This window comes from Nothobranchius furzeri, chromosome 10 (genome assembly GCF_043380555.1).
Source record: "Nothobranchius furzeri strain GRZ-AD chromosome 10, NfurGRZ-RIMD1, whole genome shotgun sequence".
NCBI classification, from domain to species: domain Eukaryota; kingdom Metazoa; phylum Chordata; class Actinopteri; order Cyprinodontiformes; family Nothobranchiidae; genus Nothobranchius; species Nothobranchius furzeri.
Genome location: NC_091750.1, coordinates 34,757,281 through 34,777,317, shown reverse-complemented (window position 1 = coordinate 34,777,317; position 20,037 = coordinate 34,757,281). Strand labels below are relative to the sequence as shown.

At 44.1% G+C, this 20,037-nt stretch overlaps 1 protein-coding gene across 1 annotated transcript in view; it reads right to left on the bottom strand.

Moving 5' to 3' along the window:
• srrm4 (serine/arginine repetitive matrix 4) overlaps window positions 1-20,037 on the bottom strand; it is a gene marked incomplete in the record, with an annotated part of 71,264 nt that overhangs the window by 6,372 nt on the left and 44,855 nt on the right. Inside the window, 7 exon segments of the mRNA XM_070555558.1 lie at window positions 26-342; window positions 5,771-5,936; window positions 6,613-6,696; window positions 9,264-9,314; window positions 9,553-9,579; window positions 9,664-9,744; window positions 10,792-10,875. Of these exon segments, the coding sequence (XP_070411659.1) occupies window positions 26-342; window positions 5,771-5,936; window positions 6,613-6,696; window positions 9,264-9,314; window positions 9,553-9,579; window positions 9,664-9,744; window positions 10,792-10,875 (810 nt within the window).

Genomic DNA, 20,037 nt, shown 5'->3' with positions numbered 1-20,037 from the left:
AGACTGGTTTTTACACTAAATCTACCTTTTGCTGTTTCCTCGGAGGACGGCTGCAGAGAAGCTGTCCTCCTCGTACGGTTTGCACGACGAAGCGTAGCTCGTCACAGAGTTCCCTGAATCTGAGCTGCTGTCTTTGTAGGAAAGTGTCTGCTTCACCGGCAGCGAGGCCCGACGCTGGCACAGGCCCCTCTTGTTCTCGGGGGCAGAAACGCCCGTTTTGCTGGATGGAGGTGAAGAAGTGTCATTCCCAGAGTCATAATCACGAGGACCTTCAACGTGGCCAGATAAATCCCGAGATCCACCCCCGTTCAAACGTTTGCTTCCAGGCTTTAAGGGCAAAATCTGCAAACAGACAAAAAACGAGCCACAGTTAAGAAAACCAGCCTGTGTGGAGCAGAACCTGCTGCAGTAAAAAGGAACAAAATCCCACTAAAAACAGCAAAGAGATTTATTCCTTCTCCTTTTCTTGGACAGAAAGCTTTGAAAGATAAAGACATCATGCAGATCTGAAGAAGCATGCGATTGACCTCCAAAGAGACGCCGAACTCAACTCAACTAATCAACGAGAAAAGAAGCGAGCCTAAACTAAAAAGGAGAGGAAGAACGAAAGAGCAGAGAGGAAAGAAAAATCTACGCGTGGAAAGATCTAGCAGCTCTAACTGGAGAGGAGAGAAGAAGAGGAAACACTAGCCGCCGTTTTGGAAAAGCCTGGTTTAAAGAACACAGAACAAACATCACAAGAATGTTTTATTAATGCAGAAATGAAAACGACTGCAGACGGAGAATCCCCACCAGTCTAACTAAGAACAGCCCTCGGAGCCGGACAGACTTTCCTGTAAGAGTAAATATTCATCCTGCACCGACCCAAGAGCAAAGCCCTAAATCTGCAGATAGCAGCGACTTACCAATCAAGATTTCCTCCTTAAGTAGGTAAGGTGTAAAAAAAAAGGGAAGAGCGGGCAACATAAGTGCATCATTAGAGTCGTAAATTGCATGAAAAAGACAACAACTCTCTTTGAAACCCAGGTAGATGAAGCCAGCTGCATTGTTTTTGGTGTTTTTGGGAAGCACATCGACTGAATCGAACGCTGCCAAGTGGTGCAGCTGCTGAGTTTCAATCAGTTTTTTTAAATGCAAAATGTCCACAGATGGAAAAAGATAAAAATGAGAGTTAACTAAAGCTCATCCTCCAGAGGGTTTGTCATGACGGTGCTCTGCAAACACCACAGCAGAGCAGCCACCAGCGACAGTTAGATAAATCCAGCATCCCCCTCTTTTAAAAGTTCACACAATCTGGTCGCACTCGGGGCTAAAAGGTTTCACAGATTTCAAACGGAAATGTTCTTCCACCTCACACCAGGAGGTTTCCACGTGGCTGCTTCCAGCAGACATCTCATCTAGTGAGACATGCGGAGTGCCTCCTCTGGTGCTTCGCAGCTGCATCACCCATACCTACCTCCTCCTGCTTCATGTTCCCGTGAAGAAAACTCTAAGTTTGATTTATTCTGCATAAGTCTTCATCCTCCAGACGAAACACCGCGAGTAAATAAAAGCAAATGCTTTACGTGTTTCTGGTACAACACGACAAAAACTAACCTCTAAATAAAGGCAGCCATGTTTGAATGATTTCAATAATCCTTTACATTTCTAACAAAACCATGTAGTGTGTAATTAAAAGCATCCCTCTTTACAATTAGCATAATGAAATGATAGCTGGAGAGAAATTAAACATATTTCACGCCTCAGTGAGCAGGAGACAATGGGTCGGAGGACATATTGATGCGGTTCTGCCTGCAGTCAACAGAGCACGTTTCTACAATCTCATCAGTAGATCTCAGTTTAGTCTTTTCATTTTGTGAAGACGAACTAAAATAACGGGTTTGGAGTCGTATTTCAGGCGTCGCTTTAGTGTGAAGCCGAACTAAAACCTGCAGGCACACCTGAGAGGCTCAATGGCCAATTTAAAGGTTTAGAAAATGAAGTTTGCACAGACTTTCGAGACTGTTTTAAAGACCAAGTTCACTCACTCGCGCATCTGCAGCGGTCTCTAGTCGGAACGAACACATTGTGAGTCGATAAACATCCCTCACGGTCGTGTTTCAGGACATCGTTCAGAAAACTCGTTCTCACACCCGAAGTGTCGAAAAACGACGACGGGTGACCGATGCGTTGGGAGCCCCAGCGCATCTGGAGGCGGCGCGCTGGGCCAGAGCGTCGTTTTCCAACTGCCGCGGTAAAACGGAGATGTCAACGAATTGCGACCTTTACCCTCTTGCTATTTAACTTTCCCCTCACCCCCACCCTAACCCTCTTGTGAATTCAAAAGTTTGTTTCTAGTTGTAACGTCCCTCTCCAACACGGGTAACGGAAAGTTTAGAATGAGGAACTGGGTCAAGGTTAGGATGTGGGCGAGGGGAAGGTTAAATAGCAAGAGGTCAGAGGTTAAATGTGCGTTTTACTGCCGGCGTCGGGAACCAACACTCACAACACGTCGCCTCCCAATGCTGGAAACAAACGCTCGGTCACCCAGCGTCATTGTTCGACGCTTTGGGTGTGAGAATGTGTTGGTTCAGAGGTGAGCAGGAGACGGCGGGATTTGGAGTACCCAGACATCTCTCCTCTGATTGGCTAACAGCAACACCACCCTACCACTGACTCTGTTTGCTCTGCGACGTTGTTTTACGTCTACAAATAACACAAGCTTGAAGGAGTTCTGCCGTGTGGTGGACTTGCTCATGCTAACAGTTAGCATCTACTAGCTGAGACGTGATCTGCTGTCTCCTCGAGGCTGAATAAACAGCAACCTTCTCCGTGGCGAGCCAAGATTGGTGAGGCCATGAATTTCACATTAGCATGCGCTAATGTCACCTTCAATCAGCGGCTAACACAGAAAATAGCGGCAGTAGATTATTTTCATGTTCAGCCCGCATGTTAAACTCAGAGGAACCAATCATTTAAAATAAATAACAAGTAACAATGGTTTCTCTGTGAACTTGGCCTTTGATATACTTGCTGCACTTGCACTAGCCGTTATCTTGTCATTCATGCAGAACGTTAACTCTTTTTATGCAAACAGGAGAAGCTACGTGCAAAGGGCAACATCTTTTACACAGAGACACATTAAAATGGCTTAAAAGTATCTTTAAAGAGCAAGTCACCCCCTACCAGAGTACTACTCCACTCTCACTTCCTGTTTGAAAAATGCAACAAATGCTGTTGCCTAGCAGACCCAGAGGGCGGAGCCGCTAACAAATACACACACACAGGCTCACAATGACATTGTGACATCATACGGTACCAGCTATCATTCTAGGGTGCCTCTTAGCCAATAGCGATGGCAGATTTAAATTCAAATGCAGTGCAGAGTTTTTACCTGACAACGGCACAACATTAACTAAAATGCACTAAAGTGCAAAACTATTGACTACACGTGTCTGCAGCACGATTAGACACACATTTATGTAGTTTATCAGAAAAAAAAGCTGATTCGGGGGTGACTTGCTCTTTAAACACCTCGGTTTTATCTGAATGGTAGAAAAAAATCACACAAATGTGAGTCGACTGTGTGTGTTTGGTAACACGTTTGTTGCAAAAACATACGATTGTGCAGAACAGAAATACAGTTCAAAAGTGTAGTGATGTCATACATATCACAAATACTTACTATAAGAGCATAAATCTATGAATTGCATTAAATAAATAAATCAGAATTATAATAAAGGCTTAGTGAGGAAAAGCTTTCAGTCTTAAAGAGCTTATAAATTCAGATTATGGTTAGGAAATGCATCTGTTTGCTGATGTAGCTGACGCCTCTGGTGCTCACCGGCTGCAGCGACGGCGCTTAGATGCTGCTGGCAGGTTGTGATTTAGGACAGCAGTAAAACTAAAACAACACGATCGTCCTCTGCAGCTCTTCGGGTGTCACAGGCAGGCTAAAAAGCTTTTCTAAATAAAACAAACACCTTTGCCGATGATTTGGGTGATTCGCTGGAATCCAGCCTGGTTGCACAGAATGAGGAGGTAAATCTAGTTTATAAAGATGCACAGGTTTATGCTGAGATGCACTTTTGATTTTAACATAAGTACATTTTATGCTGATGTGTTTTTACCCTACCATGCAGACATGTTTGTTATTTAAAACAAACAAAACCTTTAAAACTTGAGTTCAGATTAAAATAATGTGTTTTTAACACACCAACGTCTTAGAGGACACCTGCTCCTTTCAGCTGCGAGAATATGAACAAACGTAAAAATACATATTCATCATTTCTCAATAATAGTCAGTTATTAAAGGAATATTCCCCCCAATAAAGGAAATATGGTCTGTTGCCATAGTTACCAGAGTTAGACAAGTGGGAAAAGCCTTTGGCAACCAGCCGAGTCATTCTCCTAACCTGGCAGTATTCCGTTAGCTTTAGCTTAGCATAAACAACGCTAGTGAATGGTAACAGCTAGCATTTCAGTGATTCCAACTGAAAAAGACATCTGCTTCCGTAAACACAAACGCGTGGCTGCCAGGCTTATCTGGAACAGTTCTTTTTGATGGAACAGCATAGAAAGTTAATCTGAAAATGGCAGAGTACATGGCCCAGTACTCAAGTATGCCAGTATGTTCTTGTGTACTTGACAAGTATGTTCTTGCCAAGTACAACAAAAAGTTAATTCTAGGGAGGGCGAGGGCGGCATTTGGAACAGAACCATATTCTGGTATGTCATGGCAAAAAGCGCTGTTGTGTACAACAGTTAAAAAACTGACCTGAAATACAAAATAAGAGTCTAATTATTCCTTTAAATAACAATTAAAACATTATAGTTTGATAATATTCGGTCTACATTTTTATCTAAACTGATAAAATACCATCAGATCCTGCTGGTAAATGAGCAGAAAACATTTATTTTTCATCAAAACAAAGCTATTTAAGGCAACACTGCTTTTATTTTGATAGGGAGTTTGCCAATTAGCATTTTGAAGTATCATGAAGAGTCATAAAAATAAATACCGACGTGCACATTTTACAGGTTACACACAATTAAGTACAATAGCATACATCTTTACAGTGTGTCTATTTATTTATTCAGACTTATTTGTATTTTGACATAAAAACACTACAGTTATGAGCTCTCTCTTCTGCAATTTTCCATTTGGGGTATAACGGTTTGGGAGGCAATGCATCATGGGATATCGTGCCGGTTCAAGTCCGCGGCAGGATGCATTGATGGATCCTCAACACAATGGGCAAGGCATGAACACCTCTGGGAACTCACCATGATGCGTTCAGGATCAGAACATTTGGGCCGATGCTGATGATGTTTAACAAGGTCACGAGTGCACAAGTTCAGACGAGTACGTGTGACCACATTAAGCAGCCTAGGTGTCTTTTAGGGCCTTGCCGTGGTGGCTTACAGCAATGCTTTGTCGTAATCTAGAGTATAAATCAGCTCTAATTCCTTGATGCTAATTTTTTCATTTGCAGTCGATGTGATTGCTGAGGTCGCCAAGAAACACTTGAATCATTAATGACTAATCTTCAGGACTTTTTCCACTCAACATGCTAGCTGTTGCTATTCACTTACATTGTTTATGCTAAGCTAAAGGTAACGGATTACTGCCGGATTAGGAGAATGACTGGGATGGTTACGAAATGGTTTTTCTCACTTCTCTCTGTGAAACATGGCCACGTACTAGATTTCACCGAGGGGTGGAATATCCCTTTAGGAGAGGTCAAAGTGAACCAGCAGCAGCGCGATGGAAGTCACAAAGAGAACTTACGGTGCCGGTTGAGAGGATGGAGCGATATTTCGGAGCCGTTTTACACACAGATTTGGTCGTTCGTCTCCAGTTTGTGTCCTCGTAGTGCAGCGCTGCTCCGGTTTCCTCTTCGACAGCTCTCAGCTCTCCTAAAGCCTGATGAGCTTCAGACCTTTGCAGATGGTGTCTGTGGGGAAACCCTTATTTTAGCCACTATTGTGTCAGCACTGACGCCATTTAGTCAGACGTTGTGATACGTTTTTACAGTTTACCCTCGTTTGATTGCTTTATCCAAGGTTTTCTCCCATTTCTCACATGGAAACCTAATTGAGAAAAGTTCCTGATGGGTTTTAGATGCCTGGCATGACTCTCTCACTAATTTGTATATAAAAAGTGGTGTAAATATCTTCTACATGTTCAAAATCCCAAGAAAACTGGAGCAAGGCCTCATACAAAGAAAACCAGCTCTCAGATGCACCTTGAGATGTTTTGGAGACTCCCTTGCAGATGTCTTTCCGGTTGTTACAGTAACTTCAGCCATGATAAAAAAAATTAATCATCACATTTATTCATTTGTTCCCTCAGATATTTTGGCGTAATCCAGGACAAACTGTTGAAACTTGTCACATGTCATCACACTCCAAAGACTTCGTTTGATGCCGTTAGAACTGGGAGCATTGATCAGCGGCGTGAAATTGTGTCCGTCTCCTGTGAGGCAGCGATAAGAGGCGGTTGTGCTGGAGGTCGAGGAAGTCACCTCTGTCTTATCTGTTATGGCTGCAGCGCGACTGAGAAGTCGTCACACACCTCATGCTGATAAGATAAAGCGAGGGGGCAGGTGGCGGACGGAGGAGGCATCTTACCTGTCCTCTGTGAAGGATCTGCAGGAGCAACAGTGTGACTCCGACCTCCGATGCTGCTGTCTGTGTCGAGAGCGGTTCCGGGAGCTGGAGGAGAGCAGAGGAGAAGGAGGTAAGGACACAGGTGGAGAATGGCGCCGAGAGCTGTGCGATTAGTTAAGTGGAAGAAGTTCAACAGATTTAGCTTTGGGGGTTCAGTATTTAACTTCCTGTTTGTTTAATCTGATTTTACTCAACAGAAAAATGTGTGTAAGTTCTTAAGGGTTGCTTATTTCATCTTTGACTAAAACAAATGGCCTGCTGTTGCACAGCTCTGATGAGGTAATACCCTGATCTAACCCGAACCAAACTAAAACTCACAAAACCAACATTCACTTCTCAAAATCCACTTAAAGGTGTGGATCACTGGTTTAATCAGTACTTTTGCAGAGGTCTCTAGTAGGAATGAATGCCTTGTAAGTCGTACTTGGGGGGTAAAAAGCCCAGGTGTGCCTGTTTCAGCATGGAGAGTTCAGCTGGAGGAGAAAGTAGCTGCAGACGACAGGATTTAGGGTCTTATTTCCTGATATTTGGACATCTTGTCTCTGATTGGCTAACAGCAACACGACTCTGCAACGTTGATGTTTTATCTCCACAAATAACACAAGCCTGGAGAAGTCCTGCAGTGTGGTGGAGTTGCTAATGCTAACAGTTAGCTTCTACGGTTAGCTTCAACACCAACGACAGCCTTCCCCGTCGTGAGTCAAGATGGGCGAGTCCATGAATGTTAAGTGACAGTGTGACGTAGATCTGTCAGGCTTTTCTGATCCTAGAGTTTCACCGTCTGTTTTCTATCAGACATGAATGCAGGACATAGGTGTAGGAGACTATTTTCATGCTCAGGCTGCATGAAACACTCAGAGTGACCCGTTAGAATCAGAACTAATCATTTAAAATGTTATTCAGTGTCCCACATCTTTAAAGAGCAAGTCACCACCAAATCAACTTTTTTTCTGATAAACTATATAAACGCGTGTCTAATCCTGCTGCAGACACGTGTAGTCAATAGTTTTGCACTTTAGTGCATTTTAGTTAAACTTTATATTTTCTGTCTAAAACTGTCAGTGTTGTGCCGTTGTCAGGTAAAAACTCTGCACTGCATTTGAATTTAAATCTGCCATCGCTATTGGCTAAGAGGTACCCTAGAACGTTAGCTGGTACCATATGATGTCACAATGTCGTTGTGAGCCTGTGTATGTGCATTTGTTAGCGGCTCCACCCTCTCGGTCTGCTAGGCAACAACACTTGTTGCATTTTTCAAACAGGAAGTGGGAGTGGAGTAATACTCTGGTAGGGGGTGACTTGCTCTTTAAGCACATTCATTTACCATTTTGAGTCAGTTAAAGATGGCTACCACAACATGCTTATCAAACCCCAAAAATGGCTGTATATCAGTTTATTTGACAGATATTGCCGTAATTTTTGGTGGTTGAAAAGTTAAAAGTCTTTCTGAACACACACTAGCACAAACACACATTTGGAGAAACCTCGAAACGTTGCTATTTAAGCCAATCACATTCCTGGACGCCTCCCTGGGGAGGTGTTTCGGGCATGTCCTGCTGGCAGGAGGCCCCCGGGTCGACCCAGGACACGTTGGAGAGGTTACATCTCCAATCTGGTCCGGGAACGCCTTGGGGTCCTGCCGGAGGAGCTGGTGGAGGTGGCCGGGGAGAGGACGGTCTGGAGCTCCCTAGTTGGGATGCTACCCCCGCGACCCGGACCCGGATAAGCGGAGGAAGACGACAACGACATTTCTTTGTTGTCAAAACATCTGAGACTCTCAGGAAGCAGCCGTTAGGTGCGCGTCCCCAACTATCTTATTAGCATGTCGATCCAAGTAAAGATGGCAACCATGAAAGAGCCAAAACGCCATCGCTTTTATGGAAATTAGGCCAGAATTTGTAAGAGTCATTCTCACCTCAGAGCCTGTTAGCAAAATCTATCACGAACCACTGGATGAGAGTGATTACAGCTGCACAATGATTGGACCAGGTCAGCTGTCAATCAAAGGTGAAGCAAAGAGGAAGATGCTAATGGAAGTAACGAAAACCCTAAAAAAGAGACACATCTGAGGGAAAGTTTCAGTGTTTTCAACAACATTTTATGTTGGATTGTCAACATATTATTGTGAATAATTCTAATTTTAATTCCTTCATCAAAAAACTGCAAAAAAAGAGCAGAAAAACGCCTTTATAATTAAATGCATTTAAACTCAGCTGCCCAGTGGTCAGTGCTGTTGCCTTGCAGGAGGTCCTGGGTTCACAACCTGGCCTGGGGTCTCCCTGCATGGAGTTCTCCTTGTGCACGTGGGGGTTCTCTTCCTCCCACAGTCCACAAACATGACCGTCAGGTTGATTGGTTTCTCTAAGTTGTTCTTAGGTGAAAGTGTGTGGGCGTGGTTATTTTGTCCTGTCCTGCGTGTCGCTGCTGGAGATAGGCACCGGCCCCCCCATGACCCTGCGTGGGTTCGCGGGTAAAATGGATGGATGGATATTTAAACTCTGTTTCTTCTGCAGCAGTGAGTGAACTCCAGAAGGATGGATGGGTTTGAATCTGGAAAATCACGTAAGGAGGGACAAACGTGCGCGGTTCCGATGCACCGATCACAGACTGACCTTTTCTTGTGTCGGCGTTCATCTCTCCTCTTACGTTTTAGACTGGCAGAGCTGCAGGGGTGAAAGAGAGCAGAATGATGAGCCGGAGGTGTCCGTTACTGACAAAAGCCTGCATGCTGCCTGCCTTCACGCTGATAGACAAAGACTCAGCTGCTAAGGGAACAATCCGGTAATCCTACTGTAAGAAGAGACGAAGTGTCCCTACACATTTACAAAAGGCAAGAAAAACCACGTTTAACCTAAAAGTGAGCACCAGTCTGGAATTATGAAAACAGGTTCCTCAGCGTACCTGCGTTTCGACTTCTTGGAGGTGTACCTGGAATATGAAACAAGAAGAATGAACATTTATTTAAATGGGAACAACATTTTTCCAGAACTGTGATCAGAAATGGAGAAATACCTGTGCCTCCTGCTTTTCTTTGAGCTCTTCTTCTTCTTCTTTTTCTTCTTTCTTGCAGGGGACAGGCTGGGAGAAGGAGACCTAAAACACACACACACACACACACACACACACACACACACACACACACACACACACACACACACACACACACACACGCACGCACACACGCACACACACATTAATGTTATAGTTAAGGAAAATCCAACTATAACGCACTTGTTTCCAGTTTAAGAGATTATTTCAAGATGCATTGAAATTTCCATCAATTAAATCCAGTTATGCAGTGGCACCTCCAAGGGGTGGCCGGGGGTGGGGGATCGGGGGGCAAGGCCACCCCATTATCTTCCCAGTAAAGATTTCCCCCTGTCCCCATTAATAAACCACATAAACGTTCACACAAACCATGTGTTCATCTTCTTTAATTGAGACCCAAATAAAGCCATATAATTACATTATTAACTCATTCACTGCCAGCGTTTCTCACCATTTTTACTGTTTTTTTAAGAGTCACAGAACGTTGCGCGCTAGGATGATGTCGACGCCTAAACAACCAAAACAAAGCGGAGACTCACCTCCTACATCAAGAAGAATCTGCGCATTTCGAGCGTTATCCGTTCTTTTGTAATCCGTTGTTGAATTGTGATCGGCAGAAGCTTTTCCGATTCGCGTCTCACTTGTTTTTACAGCAGCGGCCCAAAACGATCTCCTAACACATGGATGTTCTGCTTCCTGATCACGTGGCGTGTGAGGTATGTGGATGAAGATCGGCTTTAGAGCTGAGATGTTTGTTCTCACGGTGCGGGGGCTCGTCCGACGCCCACACGGTAAAAAAATGCAAATGACGACTTTAGTCGTCATTGGCAGTGAATGAGTTAAAATAAATACCTATGAAATTTTTCATAATGTAAATAATTAATAATAATTATTTTATTTTATATATAAATATATAAAAACTCCTCCAGAGGGAGCTATTTGGTGTGCCACGCTAATATCTTCCCTGGACCCCCTATGAAAAATTTCTAGGTGCGTCCCTGAAATGAGGTACATTCAAGTTTGCCTTTTGGCAGTCGGTCCAACGCCCTCACATGCTTTTGAGATTTGTAAAACAGAAGAAAAGGCCTTCACCTTTTTCTTCTCCTCTTCCTCTCAGACTTTCTCTTCTTCTTCCTTCCCTTTGTTCGAGGGGAGAAAGCCTCATCAAAGGAGTGGCTGTAAGCAGAGACAGAGAACATGTGATGCGATGGAAACAACAGTAGCTGCTCAGGTTTCAGGATCTGGTCAGGGCTGATGGAGGCTGTGATGTTCCTCAGCTTTCCACCGCAGCCCACTTAGCCCCATGCTCCAGAGACTGCTGCCATAATAAATGGCTCTGCTTGATGTTGGTGGCAGTTTGGGAGTATTAGGAACTGAAACACATTAGAGCTGATTAGTCCGAGTCCCCTCGCTTGATAATGAGAGCGCTTTGTCACTCATTAACACCTCTAACCGTCTGGCCTTCCAGCTAGAGAGCATTTACAGTTCTTCTTGCCAGCAGAAATGGTTTCTTTCGATGAGCCGAGAGCAAAAAAAGGCGAGTGAAAGATTTTGCTGTCTACTTTGGGAATTGTAATTAAGGGACACATCTGGGAATAAGAACCAAACTTGTGGACGTTTCACACAGATGTGTTTAATGAACCTCAGGAAAAGTTTTCAGGTAAGCAAAACAAATCAACACAAATTAGGATCAATAGTTCAAATTAGTGGGCATTTTTTATTCTGATTAAACAAATACTCACTGAGACTCACTCATTAAGGCCGACGTGCTGTTTTTAGAGGGAATCCAGAGTCGGAAGCTCCTACTTTCATTTTGTAACTGTTGTTTGGTTTTTCTGCTGAGCTGCTGCTGTGGTCCAATTAGCAGCAAAAAAAGAACAAGTGTCTGTTTCAACAGAGGGAACGTCTCTCAGGCAGCACTTTTGTTATTTAGACAACATATTTAGAAATCCACGCAGCTAAATAGCCACCTAAGAGGCAGAAATGAATAAACACAAACGCCTTTTGATGCACTGCTGGTAGAAACGGCAGGGCAACGCGTCATTTGTCCACATAACACAGTCGTCATGTATGTAAAGACCGAGTCTCTGCAGGTAAAGGGTTTGCAGGAAGCTGTATTCACGTTATATGTTACCATCGACATATATAAATATATATGTGGACAATGGGTTTCCATAGGCTCCAATAACACGTTTTTGAGGAAAAATGGGAGGTGGCCACCACCGCCATTTTGACCGTGTCACAGGTTCCGTCAAGCCCAGACAATTCCACAAAAGGGAAGAGAGGTGGAGCTGAGGGTGGGGCTGTAAGGCTGGGATCAACTGACGACACCCGGTCGAACTAGCTACAAGCTAACCTGAAGCTAACCCAAAGTAAGTAAGTAAAGTTTATTTATATAGCGCCTTTCACAGATATAAATCACAAAGCGCGGTACAACATGAGTAAAATCAGGGCAAATACCTCAAACCAATAAAAACATCATAAAAACAATAGCAGTGATAACAATAGTAACCAAAATCAGGAGTAAAAACAAAGTCAAGGTGTGAACAAGAACAAAGCCATCTTTTAGAATATTTAGCGAGGGAAAGCCTGGATGAAAAGGTCAGTTTTAAGATGTTTTTTGAAGACTTCTACAGATTTCAAGAGACAGAGATTTGAAGGCAGACTGTTCCAAAGTCTGGGGGCAATAGACTGAAAGGCCCTGTCCCCTTTGGTTTTTAGTCTGGTTCGAGGAACAGCCAGGAGGCGGGAGGTGGGAACACAGAGGTGGGAGCTAAGCTAATGTAGGTAGCCACCTAGCTACAACCGGAGTTAACTCTGAGGAACACCAGCGACCTGAAGCTCACACGGAGTTTGGGTGGAGGTTTGTGGCGTTTTTTCATGAAAACTATCTTTCTGTGAATATTTGAGCAAGTTTTCAATATTTTTAACGTACTGTATTTTCCGAACTATAAGTCACTCCGGAGTATAAGTCGCACCAGCCATAAAATGTATAACGAAGAAGAAAAAAACATATATAACTTGCATTTTGGGGGGAAATTTTATTATTTTTCTTACAAAATCTGAGACCTAGCATTTCACATTGCACGACAAGTACCGGTAACAATAACAGAATAAACAATCAGGACGCAGCAGCGCGCCACGATCTCCAGTAGAGGATGACGGTGTTTGAAACCCTCCCAGCGGGGCAGGGGAGCTCATTCCTGGTCCAGAGCTGACCCGTAGCAGCAGTGCGGTGTAGCCTACATAATTTGGTATATAAGTCGCTCGGAGTATAAGTCGCAGGACCGGCCAAACTATGAAAAAAAGTGCAACTTACAGTATAGTCCGGAAAATACGGTAGTTATTAGTATTTGAGATAGATTAGCAGGCAAAATACATTTCATATATTTGCAAAACGTAATACTTGTTTGTATCTTGTACAGCCAACTAGCCTTTATTCTGGACTCAATTCACCAAAAGTAAAGGGACATTATGCAGATGAAGTAAGCACAAGATAACTTACTGGAAGAAACAGAGTTATTATCATCAGAACCAGAACAAGACAGCCTGATAACAGTCATGTGAAAATAACAGTTAAAAAGTATGTATGTGTAATAGAAATAAAAATATATTAGAATTAGTGTAACTCACCGTGATCCAAACAAATCAGCCATAGCTGATTAGTAAATATGACATGAGGTCTGGGAGTTTTTAAGTTTCATTCTTTTATTACATTTTTTCTGAGATCTGTTAAAAGGTCACCATGGCAGCCTGTGTGTCTTCAGCGTCGGCTACACAACGCAGCGTGTACGTTCCAAATACCTGTCTTGACCACTTCATGTATGATTTTGTACTTTAACAGCTAGGCCAAACCTGTTATTTTTTCTCCATAGCCATTTGGATCATTGGAGACAGCTGAGTGAGGCGTGGTGCCCAGAGAGCTGCAGAGACCCTCGGAGACAACCTTGGCCTCCCTGACGTCCGTGTCTCCTGGTTCGGTTGGGGCGGACTGAGGTGGAAAGACCTTCTCCCCTTCTTTTTCAACTCCCTGCGAGGAAGAGCAGCTCCTGATTTCCTTCTCATCCACTGTGGCGGCAATGACATGGGGGTGGTCTGCAGTGTGAAGCTGGTCATCATGATGGAGGACCTGCACTGACTTCACCTTCTACACCCTCATGATGATCATCATGTCATCTATCACCCAAAGGTGTAGCTGGAGGGCAGGTCTAAAACCTGCTAAAATTGAGAAGGCCAGGAGGTTTGTCAGCAGTGTTATGGCTACACTTATTTCTAGCTTAAATGGTGCCGTTGTTGTGCATCCTCACATCAGGCATGACAGTCCAGGGACATTTTTGTCAGACAAAGTTCATTTCACAAATAGGGGAAATGATATATTTTTAACCAATATTGTTGATTGTCTTAAAGGGACATTATGGAAGTTTGACAGCCAAAACATGTATAGAAATAATAAATGTCTTCTTCATACATTCTCCTGCAATGCCCTGGTCCTGTAGAATGAGCCCTGGCATTTTTACTGTGATTGCCTGTTTTTCTGTAAAATCACAGAAAAAGAGAGATGCTCGGGTCGAGCAGGCTGCTTCATGCGCGTTCACGCTCAGGCATCGCCCGTAGCATTTGCTATCCGTAGCTTTAGCAGCAGAGAGAGAGGCAGTGCCACTTTGTCGCTGTTCCTAACGCCTAGTGACAAAGCTAGCTACATTTCTGAGGACCCTTAGCTACTTTCTGTAGAACTTTCTTCTAGATATTTCCTGCTAATTAGCAACAAAATAGCCATTTTCTCTCCGAACCGTTCTTTGAACGTTGTTTCAGCTGTCATCAAGGATATAAATGTTACAGATACTGTGAATGCTACAAGAGTGTAGCTTGCCTAGTAAGACGTCAGACTCCCGTGCGGTAGACCCGGATTTGATTCTGGATGTGAACATACTTTATTTAGAGTTTATTTTTTACATTAATGCTATATTTTTTACAGTACGATGCCCAAATTTTTATTTGAGACTCGCCGAACGGCATTGAATTCACAGATAAAAAAGATGTGGGTTCAACTTTCATTTTGGAACAATTTTTCAAGCAAGGGAAGGGAATGATCTGAGCATGCAGGAGGACTGGCCCATCATAAACCTTTGTCGGCTGTGCTGAAGAGAAAGGTACAGAACCAAATTATTTAATTAATTAGTTAAAGTCAAAGTTAAAGTCCCATTAGTTGTCACACACACTGATGTGTGCGAAATTTGTTCTCCGCATTTGACCCATCCCCTGGGGGAGCGGTGAGCCTTTAGACACAGCCGCGCTCGGGAACCATTTGGCGCTGCATGTTCTCCTGTCCTCTGTCCCCCCCCCCCCCACACACACACGCACATACACACACACACGCACGCACACACACACACACGCACGCACACACACACAGGACTTCCTCAGCTGTTATTTTCGTTAAGGAGTGTGCACGTACAGTGTGCTGTCCTCGCCCTGTGACTCTTAGTTTCACCTTGCTAGACAGCGAGATAACGATGCTCCAATAACCAGACTTGTTCTCCTTTTTTGTGCTGATTTATTGAAGAATGGCCTCTGACCATTGCCTTCTCTTTGACCATCGTAAAACTGAAAGTACAAAATACTGTATTAGCTAACTAACATTGTAAACTAGCTTATTACCCGCTTGCTGCAAGCTAACAAGATAAAACTTTCAAATGTACAAATTATCGTACCATTTTTACATAAACAAAAGATAATGATCATTTTATCGACACATACTTACAGACATATCTCGTCCAAGGCAGCAACATTTTAAGGTCTGTATCAGCTTAGAACAATAACATTACGACATCACCTTCCACCATCTTTGGTTTCTTCTTCACGTTCTCTTTTTTTTCCCAAAGTAACCAAACCTATATTACAAAGCAGCCACTAGAGGGAGCTCCAGGGCAGTTTACAACGATAACATCCAGTTTGAGTTATAAAAGGCAGAACATACAGCATGCGCGCCTCGTGCACGAGCCTACTATTGAAGCTGCCGTTACACGTTTGGCCTGAGGGGGCAATCACGAGCATAAAAATTCAAAACTCCGTAAAGTCCCTTTAACTGTTTAGACAGAAATGATGATAACAAACCCTGACCCGGGAGACAACCCCACCTTGCCGGATGATTACTCACTTTGGGTAATGCTCAACTTGAGATCGTGTGCCAACTCAGCCTAAAACCATTTTGTGCTCCACTCTAGCCTCTCGAGTTCCTAACCCCTCTTCCTGTCTCCAGGGCTCCAGCCATAACCAGACGGACCTCATCTCTGGACCACGTCCTCTCTGCCCAGTCAGACCGACCCGCTCTCCTCCGCTCACCCTGCACTCGCCCACTCTCTGGAGAACCTCTCTCGAGCCCGAACCCTCCTCAGACCTGACCACCTCCCTCTCCAGCTCCAGTCGTCCCTCCTCTAAATCGACCACCACGTCACGAGCCTGTGCGGACTCTCGCCTCACTTCGACAGCGCTCCCTTAGTTCCCCTTTACAAGCATACATGTTGTTTCTCCCTTTTCATCCCTCCTCCTGTGATTGATTCTGTATGTCCTGGGTCAGGAGACTTATGCAGAACCTGTGTTCCGATTCATCTAAAAATAATTATGTGCAGTCGTCATTGTGGAGGCCACGCTGGATGTTGCTGTTCTGTTCAAAAACAAACTTTATTCCCAGTATGTGCACCAGTTAACCTGACTTGTTTCTGCTGTAAAAGCAACGGTGTGTTAGCACATTCCACCGTTGCTAACATTTGTTTACAACCATCCTGTGCAGCTGCAGTAGGGAAGTGCAGCCTTATTCTTTCCCTCCTGACGCCAATCAGATTTTCTGATATGAAGCAGGCTCAATGCATCCATCCATCCATTTTCAGCTCCTTATCCGGGGTCGGGTTGTGGGAGCAGCATCCTAAGTCGAGAGGCCCAGACCTTCCTCTCCTCAGCCACTTGGGCCAGCTCCTCCAGGGAATCCCAAGGTGTTCCCTGTCCAGACAAGAGACATAGTCCCTCCAGCATGTCCTGGGTATTCCTTTGGGTCTCCTCCCGGTTGGACGTGCCCAGAAAAACCTCACAAGGGAATTGTTCATGAGGCATCCTGACCAGATCCCCGAGCCTTCTCAACTGGCTTCTCTCGATGTGGAGGAGCAGCGGGTCTACTCCGAGCCCCTCCCAGATGACCGAGCTTCTCACCCTATCTCTAAGGGAGAGCCCAGCCACCCTGCAGAGAAAACTCATTTCGGCTGCTTGTATCCGCGATCTCGTTCTTTCAGTCCCTACCCAAAGCTCATGAGCATAGGTGAGGGTAGGAACGTAGATCAACCGGTAAATTGAGAGCTTCGCCTTCTGACTCAGCTCTCGCTTCACCACGACAGATCGGTACAACGCAAGGCTCAATGTACCGCTGGTTAAGTGAGCATTTCAGCAACTACATTCTACATTCTTAAAAGCATATTATACAACTTTTTCATATTTTTAAATTGGTTTCTTGAGCCAGTATTTGCTAGAATGGGTTAATGAAATGTCGCTCAGACCCCCACCGCTCTCGTTAACCAGAATACTGCACTTGCAGCTTCAGAGTGCCGGTCCGATCTCTGTTGCACTTAATAAAGTGTAGCCGACATGGCCGGCGCTGGAGTCTGCTTCCATCACGTTTCCTGCACGTTTAAATCATGAACGAGGCTGATTTGTTTGATTTAGTGATGAATCACTCCCGTAGACACTAATGAAAGCTGGGGAGACATTTCAGCTGATTAAGGTGTTAAAAAGATGAACAGCGAGGAGATTTGTTTCACTTTTGAGTTCACAACAAGGAATAATAAGACTCTAGGGGGTGCTAAAAGTTTCCCTAGTTTCCCTTTAAATCACCCCACACCATTACACTTCCGCCTGCGTGCTTTTAAATGACAAAGTTGAATTACAGCATCAATACGACTAAACCCCTTTTTATCAGACAGAAGGTAGAAACCAAAAGAGAAGCTTTAAAACATGCCAGCTTCATATCCTCTGACACAAGTTATTTGTGTGAAATAACCAAACCAAACAATTACTGGTTGTTGGTTTCTGACCACCTGACAGGCCTGTTGGCCCTCAACCGTTTCACTACAAAGACACACTTTTGATTTCGATTTTCTCACACAGGGAGAAACCCGATGAGTGAAAATCCAACACACAGAGTGATGTGACCTACTTCCTGTCTTTAATAAGACCTCAGCTGCTTTAAAATGAGCTACAGATGTAGAAACTCACACAGGCAAAAGCAAAGATGCTGAGAAAATCAAAAACATGTCAAGAATCATGGGCTTTTGAAATCGTGAGCCTAGATTAGTTTATGATTTCTAACAGCTGTAAGATCTCAGTACAAGCACGGCCCACACTCTTACACACAGTTCTAAAGTGTTGGCTGCTGATAACCTTTAAAATTCATGCTATGGCACTTAAATAGGATTTGTTTTCATTTTCTCACTGATGCTTGGAGCACCTCGCCCACACAAATCCCCTTTTCCTCTTTGCTTTTGGTCTGAATGCGTTGTCCACGGGCGGAAAGCAGACATGAAAACACACCCGCCTGATGAGGCGGAGTCCTGCAGAAAAGTTCCTCACAGCATAAAACGGAGGAGCTGTACGAGGAGTCCACGCCTGCTGGTGCAAACTACAGAGCCGCTGCTCGGGAAGACCGGAACGACCAATGAAAACAGCAGTTTGTGTTATGTGATGCTTTTGTGATAAACCTATTAAAGGTCTCATTCACTGGGAAACTGCGTGCTCTTTATGAAACACGAAAGTTTCGCCAGCGTCAGCTGCATGAGGAAATAAGTGGGAAAACTCATGGCCCCACCCACTTTGGCTGTGTCGTGTGTGTCTTGGCAAGTAGAAGCTAAACCCTTCTGACGGTTTATTACAAGTTCCAGCTTCATCCATTCATTTGTTTATTTATAAAGCCCCTTCTATGACCTCATCAGCAGACCAAGGTGGCGAACACAACCATAAAACTCACAATTAGAACAATTAGCTTCATGGCCATCGCCACAAACATTTAGCTTTTTAAGGGGAAAAATGTAAGTTTACATGCAAATAAAGCCATTCTGAAATGTTCAGACGATCAGGAAGCGGTTCTTCTTCTAGCCGTGTTTCAACTAAAGCAGTTCCGGAAATGTTCTGGGAGGGCTGAAGGTGACAGGGGAAACACGCCGGCCCTTTTCAGGACGTTGTGTGAAGACGTCAGCATTTTACGACTGTTTCAGGTCAGTGATGTCACTGAAAAGGCGTCCACAGACATAAATAACATCCCTATGGTGTTTCTCGATGCCAAGGAACCTCGCCTTGATGTCTTAGCCCCGCCCCGGTTGCCTAGGAGATACGTCATCGTGAGCTGCCAAGACATGTTCCAGTGTTCATGTTCTACCGAGGCGTGTGTTCTCTGTTTGTTAGCCGTTTAGCTAGCTGAGCGAGGACACACGGGAGGTGTCTTGTAGCCTAGCCTTGGTCAAAAATTACCCACAATACACCGCGGTGTTTTCAAAAGGACGGCGGATCAGAAGCCGGCAGCTACTTCGGGGACAATTTTCAAGTTTAAAAGTAAATCAGCTAATTTAAAATGTTTTTTTAGATCCAAAGAAGTTATCTATGGTTGGTTAGTAGCTTAGTAGTTGCTGCTTCGGTGGCTAGCGGGTAGTAACTCGCTTATATACTTAATTTAATAAACATGTACACAATTTGAAAAGTAAAAGTCTCGTTATATATTTATATTGAAACTAATACGTATAAAATATAACGTTATCTCCCGTGTCACGTGACGTTACGTGACCGCCATGGAAGCTGCGGTCACGTGACGCAAGTCTGTTCCATTTAACCGTTTTCTTTGACCAAGGAAGGACCGTGTCCTCGTAAGCAAGGCGCCTTGCCATTGAGAAACACCCCTAGTTTTATTCTGTAACGAAGCATTGTTTTTACGGCGCTTTGTAGGAGACCGTAAAGCTGCCAAATTTACGACACTGTGAGGGGATTCCCGCCATGTTTTTCGTGTTGGGAGCAAAAACGTTGTGATTTTAAAACTGCGTTAATTCTGATTAAATTCTGTCTTTCAATTTTGGAAATGCTGGTTTTTTAGCTACTGCTGATGTAATTTCCTCCTGAGTTACAACCAGTCGGGATGAGTTAACCACAAGTCCCACCCGGTGACTCTTTCAGAGTAAAATCCTCAGTTCTGGTACTCAGGAAAATGGTCCTTTTGGGCTATTTACTTCCTCCTTGGACTCATGTTGCTGTTAGCCAATCAGAGGCCTCCTGTTTGCATATCATGAATAATAATGAGTGAAACTCCTACTC